Raw genomic sequence first — 8,082 nt, forward strand, 5'->3', positions numbered from 1 at the left:
TATATATATATATATATATATATATATATATATATATATATATATATATATATATATATATATATATATATATATGTATATATAAAAGAATAAAAATGAAATAAAAAAGAAGAATAGAGTATAAAATAAGAAAAAATAATTTTAAATGTTCGAATATTGATAAATGGACCAATGAAGGGTAACAACTAGAATAATTAAAAATTCAGATTTTTTGAGATTTTATATTATTTATTAGATATATATTATTTAAAAAAATCACTAAGGTTGTGTTGATATAATAGAATATATAAATATTTATTTTATTTTTAAATGATTTTAATAATATCAATGTGAAATATTTGATAAAGAAATAATAATTTTATGATTTTTTTAACATTAATATACATAAATACGGATTGAAATAATTAAAATGAAGAATTAAAATATTATTTAAAGAAAAATATCTCACTCATATTAGATTCCTTAAAAAGTGATTGATGACTTTTTTTCTTAGAACTTATAATAGTTTTAGAACATATTTTTAAGTAACTAAACACTAAAAAATGATTTATCAAAAAACATATGTTGTTTCATATTAAGTTCTAAAAAGAAAATAAAAAAAAATAAAGAGATAGAACTATACTTTTGTCTTGACTCAAAAAACAAAAAAAAAAAATGTCAAACATAATTATTGATTTTATTACACTAATCTGCATACTAACTTGGGGAGAATGCTATATATACATGTCTCAAAGAAAGAAAACAATCCAAATTAGAGCTTCCTTCAACTAAAAAAAATACATTAGGCATATAAAATGATTTTTAATCTTTTAATTTCTTAAATCTCATCGTTCAAAGTAACCCTTCCTTGATATTTTTTAAGAACAAAATTTTCAATGATAAAGAATTTAATGAACGATTTTTATCATGATATGATTAATCAAGTTTCAGTGTTGTTGATTGATGACGATAAAGAATTTACAAATGAGATGGTTCATTTACTCGAGTCTCACGAATATAGAGGTAAATATGCATTACTTCATAAAATACATATAGAACTTAATTTTCTATTAGATTTTATTGATATGATATTAGTTATGTCGTTTTATTTTTATTTTACATAAATCACCTTATAGGTCTCATTAATTTTCTAGATCTTCAATTTGTTTTTGTCATTGTCATAACAATGTTTCTTCACTTGTTTATGTTTTTTTAACTAGTTAGTAAATGACTCTTTTTGTAATTTCTTTTAGAGGTTTATCACATTCAATTAGTTTTTTTTAAGTAGAGATCAACATAATTTTTAGTGATGGTGGTAGTTTATATTAATTTCTTATCATTTAATTTCAATTTTATCATATATCTTCGAAGTGACATAATCAATACACATCCTTTAATTTTATCTACTTAATCAACTTACATATATTTGTTCTACTCTTGATTTTTTTGTATAAAAAGATAAGAAAATGTTCTTTTTTCAATTGATCTAGAGCAACAAAGAGTTGAAAGAGAAAATCAATTAAATTCTTCAGATATAAATTTTAATTAAGATATAGATCTTTAATTTAAACAAATTTAATTATATTCTAGAGAAATATATTATTTCATTTGTAAAGGCCCACGATAAAAACAATGTGAAGAAAGAGAAAAAAAGAAACTAATGAAAGAAAGAAACCAATGAGAGTCAATTTTACTACTACTACTATTATTATTATTATTATTATTATTATTATTATTATTATTGTTATTGACTTTGACATAAAAAAATGTTGTCTTGTTAGGATGTGGACAAAAAACACTTTCACTTCAAATTTTTTAAAATTATTATGAGATGTTGAACCCAAATAAGTAAAATTTAGAATGACAACTTTATTAAAATTTGTTTATGTTTTTTAATCAGATGATATATGATTATTGATTTTTTTGTAGATTTTTCATAAATTTGTTTCACACTTGATTAGTTTTTAGTAGAAATCTATATTATTTTTAACGGATGTGGTAGGTTATATTATTTATTTTTTCATTTCAATTTCATCTAATATCCCAGAGGAGGCATAATTTGTATCGATCATTTTACCTACTTAATAAACTTATATTTGTGTTTTGCGCTTGATTTTTTTTTTAAGAACAAGAGAAGAAAATATTCTTTATTAATCGATCTAGAGTGACAAAGAGTGGAAGGAGTAAATAAATTAGATTCTTTAAATGAAAATTTAATTAAGACTTGAATTTGATTTTTATAAATTTATTTATAAATAGAGAAATAAATTAGTTATTTTCATAATTTAAAATAAGGATATTTGAATCTACTTAAGAGATTTGACAAGTATTATTATTCAGCATTAATGGTAATTAAATTACATTCTGTGCTTTAATCTGCGAGACATTACACAATATTCACAATATTTGAAAAATACTAATATGATATTTTATAGTTAAATTTTATTATGAGAAATAAATAATTTTTCATTATAACTTTTTGTATAATTTTAATTTTCTGTGTTCTGCTCATTAATTTATTAAAATGCATTGATATAGTTAGGACAGTTGATATGGCTTCACAAGGAATGTCAATGCTCTTGAAGGGAAAGGAAAAGATCGATTTGATGATTATCAATATGAATTCACCCGACTTGCTTTCATTTCAACTTTTGGATCAAGCGGTTGTCTCAGATATAGTACCAATTTGTAAGTATTTAATTTTACTCTTCATTTATGACATTTAGTATACTGTAAAAAATTAAATATCAAAACTGTATTTTAATTTAGTATCTCTAAATAACCCTTAACTACATAGCTTTTGTTGATAACATGTCGTCAATAAGGATTAGCAATGAATTTTAATGTGTTATTTAGAGTCATAAATTCTCTTACTTTCAGTGATAAGATAATTCTGTTTTTGTAAAAATATATTATTATAATAGATTAAAGCCAAATAACCCTTTCATAGTATTTACAATATAATTTAGTTTTAATGGTTACTTTTTTTAAAAATAACAATGCAGGTGTTTGTAATGAATATGATGCAGGCTCCGCAAAGAAAGCTTTTAAAAGTGGTGCTTATTTTTACATGCAAAAGCCACTTGACCAAGGAATTGTGAAGCACATGTGGCAACTTGTGTTGCAAAAGAATATACAAAAGGAAAAGGTTATTGATGTCATTGATAACAATACCATTGTTAAAGAACTATATGTAGATAAAACTAATGTGTCTATTGATATAGATGAGCAAGATAATGATATCCATGAGACTAAAAATGATGTTGGGACGAATGAAAAGAGCAAATTAAAGAGAAAGAGAGGTAAAAAATTGATTGAAGAAGATAAGAGTCAGAGCAGTGCTACTAAGATTATTATTCGAAGGAAGACTCGTATTGTATGGACCGAGGATCTTCATGACAAATTTCAAGAAGCTGTGAACAAATTTAATGATGGCAGTGAGTTTACTTCACAATTATTTATTACTTCATACTTATAGTTGTGGTTAACTTACTTGTAATTATGATGCTCAAACTAATAATTGTATTTTATTCTTCTTTCTTATATATTAAATGAAAGTGAATTTTCTTTGTTATGAATTATTTTGTAGGATGTTTTCCAACTTATATTCTTGAGGCGATGAATGTACCTGGTCTTACTTGATATCAAGTAGCTAGTCACCTGCAGGTACATTTCTTGAATTTCCTTAAATTATCTTAGTGGTAAAATATTTATGTAACAATTGTGTGTATATGCTAAAAGGACAAATCAAGAAGATGTTTTTATGGGAAAAAATTGGGAAGTCGTTTTTCATAAAATAAAATTTTATATCACTTTAGCCAATGAATATTTAGATATTAATAAAAATCATTAGTAATTAAAATTTTTATCAAAAGAATATTCGACTCAACAATATCATCATCTATCTTTAATTTTGTATCTTTTTTGAGAGATATTTATTGTTAACCTATAACTTAAAACATATTATTATTGCAAGTAACGACTTCTTTCTTAAAACACAATTATCTCAAATTAGTTCAAATGATATAAATGTCAATTTTGCCAAAATTATCATAATTATATATCCACCAAATGGTTAGCTATATATCAACAATTCTGTAACTATATGCTGGTTTTTGTTTTTCTGTTTGAGAGCTAAATTTTTTTTTTATCTTTTTGAGTTGTAAATAATTATGTAACTGATAGTATTCACAATTATTACCAAAAAGTAATAAGTTCTTGTTATCTTTTTTAACAAAATTTATTTTTTGCGGTCATGCAAATTAGAAAAGCTTTTTCTTAGTTAAAACAATATAATAATCGATCTATTTACATATATTGGTAAAAATATATGCCAACCTTTGGATATCCTTTTTAGTGTAGCAATTGTTCTTCCTACAATAATTTGCTATTAATCTTTTTTTTCTTTTTAAAATTTTACAGAATTGTCGTAACATTACTTGGAAAGCTCCAAGGAAGAGAAAATCTACTTGTAATTCATCAAGTCAATTAGGAATCTCAAGTGATTCTAGCGTTGGAATATTTGAGACGACGTCTCATCTTAAAATGAATGTTACAAATATACTACAACAACAAATCCAAAGAGGTCTAGAAACTCCATTTCAATCAAATATTAATATTTTTTCTAGAGGAGAGAGTTCAAATTTACAGAAGCCTTATCACCAACAACTTCAAGTTGATCCCCAGTACCTCAACCCATTTTATACCTCCTTGGCATCATCTGCAGAAAATAATAATCTTGCTGGGCTACAACAACAACAACAACAACAAGAACCTTTATCCGAATTATGGAGATTGCAAGGATCCAATAGTGGGAGCGCAGATTATACACACGAGCTAGAATTTAACAATGAAATTCATCATGCTCAAAATGACTGTGCCTTGGATTTAGAAGCATATGCACGTACAATGAATGGATTGGGAGTAGAAAATATTGATTTTCAGAAACATATTGGTGAACAAAACATGGCTCAACCGACCAATAATGTTATCACAACATTACATATGAGTGATACTCAAGGAAGTGAGTCAAGTGAGATGATGGATTCTGATGCTTATTTTGATTCCGATGATTTGGATTTTCTCTTTTTGAATGATGAATCTCCAATTTTCGATCTACCCAATGAACATGATAGTGCCTCTAATCAAGTTTACTTCAATAATATGGTCAGTGCTTCTATCTTAACTTTATTTGTGTTGCAATTTTACTATCTACTTATCTATGTTTGTCACAATAGTAGTTTTTTTAAAAACAAATTATTTTTTGAAAAAGAACTTTTTTATACATTGAAGATTGATAACATTAGGGGTAGTTCAAATATCGAATTTCAATTACTAATCTTGATATAAAATTAATTGATATTATATCTATTATGTGTTTGATTATTTATATTAGCTGAATTTAATATAAATTTTTAAATAAAAATAATTGTGTTATATATTTATATCTTTATATGCAGACAACATCGAGTGCTCAATTTTCAGAGATAACAAGTTTTCTTAATGATTCTTCAACTTGATCCAATGCAGTTTGATGCTTTCTATGGAGAAAAATGAAATTGCATCTTTCATTTTGTTTTTCTAGACTATCTAGTACTCTATCTTTTTTAGATTTGGATAGCAAAACTTAACTAAATTAAAATTCTAAATATTTTGAATTATAGTCAAGATCTACTAGTTTCAATAAATAATGCGCGTCAATATAATTAATGATTCAAGTGAATTTGATTGAAGGTTCAATTATATTGAACTAAAACTGACAAATCCGATCCACTTTTTTGGAGGCATAGTTTGGTGTTATTTGTCAAACGAAGAAGGGCTTAAATGCCCCTTAACTGTTTGAATTACATTAGTTTTGGTCTTATTTTCACCCAAAAGTTTTACATTTTTTGTTTAGTTTTCAACTTTGTTTTTTTTGGTTTAGGAATCTGCATTGCAGTTTCGAATAATTTTAAATTATATAATGTAAGATCCTTTCAAAAATAATGCTCTAAACATGATTTTCTCCATACTTAGAATTAGAACCCAAGACCTCCGTTCAAGAGTAAAATTTTATATTACCTATTAGGTACATGTTACTAAAAATGACTAAGTTTGTGTTTTTTATAACTAACAGTTTCATTAATCACCAATGTCGAAAATGATTACAATCTTCATAGCTTAACAACACACAGTTAGCTATCAGTACATCAAAGAGCTCCTACTCAGTAACAACTAATTCTGAAAGTAGACATGAGAGCATTAAACCTAGGTGGGGCTCGAACACTACAAACAACAATAACATCCTCAATTGATCATGTTTGATATAAGAAAATTTTTTTAAAAAAAATTTGGTTTAAAATATTATTATTTTAACAAGGTAAAGTGAGAAATAATAATTTTATGGTGTTTTAAACATTAATTAATATATATAAGTACCGATTGAAATAATTAAAAAGGAGAATTAAATTATTGTTTAAAGGAAAACAACTAACTCATGTCAGATTCCTTAATTAAGTGACAAATGTCCTTTTTTTTCTTTTAATTTATAACATTTTTAGATTATACATTTAAGTATCTAAATATTAAAAAATAATTTCAACAAGAAAATATTTTGCTTCATATCAAGTCTCTAAAAAGAAAATATGCATTACTCCAAAAAATACATATAAATTTTGTGTATATGTTTTATTTTATATTAGATCTTATTGATATGATACTTGTTATCTTAATTTTTTTTTCTTTTGCATTAAGCGTCCTTTAGATCTCATTAAGTTTTTAGATCTTCAATTTACTTTTCTGGTTGTCATAACATTGTTTCTTTACCTTTTTATGTTTTCTTTACTAGTTACTATATGATTCTTTTTGTGATTTCTTTTATAAGCTTGTCACACTCAATTAATATTTTTTTTTAGAGATCTATATAATTTTTAGTGATGGTGATAGTTTATATTAAATTTCTTATTATTTAATTTCAATTTTATAGATACTTTAAAATGACATCATCTATACAAATCATTTTATCTACTTAATTCGATTTACATCTCGCTCTTTTTGTAGAAAAAGAGAAGAAAATATTCTTTGTCAGATGATCTAGAGCAACAAAGAACCGGAGGAGCAAATCAATTAAATTCTTCGGATATAAATTTTGAATTATAGGGCTAAGATCTTTAATTTTTATAAATTTATTCATATTTTAGAGAAATAAACTACTCAGATAGCGAATGCACATAACAAAAACAATGTGAAGAAAGAGAAAGCGAGAAATTAATGTGAATTAATTTAACTATTATTATTATTATTGACTTTGAATAAAGACTTCTCATCTTTGTTAGGATGTAGACAAAAAAAAAATGCTTTCACTTTTAATTTTTTCAAGCTATTAATATATATTGAACCTAAATAAGTAAAATTTAGAACGATAACTTGATTAAAATTTGTTTAGGTTTTTTTTACTAGATGATAAATGATTTTTTCCTAGATTTTTTGTAAGCTTATTATATGCTTGATTAATTTTTGATAGATTAACGGATGTGATAGTTTATATTAATTTTTTGTCATTTCAAGTTCATATGATATCTTAAACGAAGAATAATTTATATTGTTCATTTTACATACTTAATAAACTTTCATATGTATTTTACTCTTGATTCTTCTTTTAGAGAAAAAGAGAAGAAAATATTTGTTATTAGTCGATCTAGAGAGACAAAAAATTAAAGGACAAAATTAATTAAAATCTTTAAATATAAATATAAAAGGACTTAGTTTTTTTTAATTTTACAAATTTATTTATAATTAGAGAAATAAATTATTTAGATAGTAAAGACAGAAGAAATTATTTTTATTATTTTCTGATATTTTACTGTTATTTCATTCTTTTAACTAAATGTATCTAGAATTTTCTTAGTTATTTTTTTAAAATTCATTTACATGGTGCCAATGTATTTTTTTTAATGTGTTATAAGTAAATAAAAATCAGTCTTTTAAGTGAGAGGGAAAAAGAAGGAAAAAATTGATAGTCCCAATGATTTTTTTAGCCCTATTAATTTAATGGAGCTTTTTTCATGTATCTATAAATATAAATAAGTTTTACTATTATTCAATATACTACTGTTATTTCATTCT

General features: G+C 24.1%; 1 protein-coding gene across 1 annotated transcript; it reads left to right on the forward strand.

Moving 5' to 3' along the window:
- Positions 1-2,531: 2,531 nt before the first annotated feature.
- On the forward strand, positions 2,532-5,535 carry LOC138337192 (two-component response regulator ARR18-like). Its single transcript, XM_069286822.1, has 4 exons — positions 2,532-2,667; positions 2,985-3,394; positions 4,402-5,145; positions 5,509-5,535. The coding sequence occupies exons 1-4, from the start codon at positions 2,532-2,534 to the stop codon at positions 5,533-5,535; spliced, it is 1,317 nt and encodes a 438-aa protein (XP_069142923.1).
- The last annotated feature ends 2,547 nt before the right edge of the window (positions 5,536-8,082 follow it).

The sequence above is a fragment of the Solanum lycopersicum genome, chromosome 7, assembly GCF_036512215.1.
Source record: "Solanum lycopersicum chromosome 7, SLM_r2.1".
Lineage (NCBI taxonomy): Eukaryota > Viridiplantae > Streptophyta > Magnoliopsida > Solanales > Solanaceae > Solanum > Solanum lycopersicum.

What these genes read in the sequence shown, in the direction of transcription:
- LOC138337192 (XM_069286822.1), top strand. Translation starts at nt 2,532, where the DNA reads ATGGCTTCACAAGGAATGTCAATGCTCTTGAAGGGAAAGGAAAAGATC. An exon ending in CTCAGATATAGTACCAATTT is followed by an intron (nt 2,668 to 2,984) that starts GTAAGTATTTAA and finishes ATAACAATGCAG; the next exon opens with GTGTTTGTAATGAATATGAT. An exon ending in AAGTTTACTTCAATAATATG is followed by an intron (nt 5,146 to 5,508) that starts GTCAGTGCTTCT and finishes GATCCAATGCAG; the next exon opens with TTTGATGCTTTCTATGGAGA.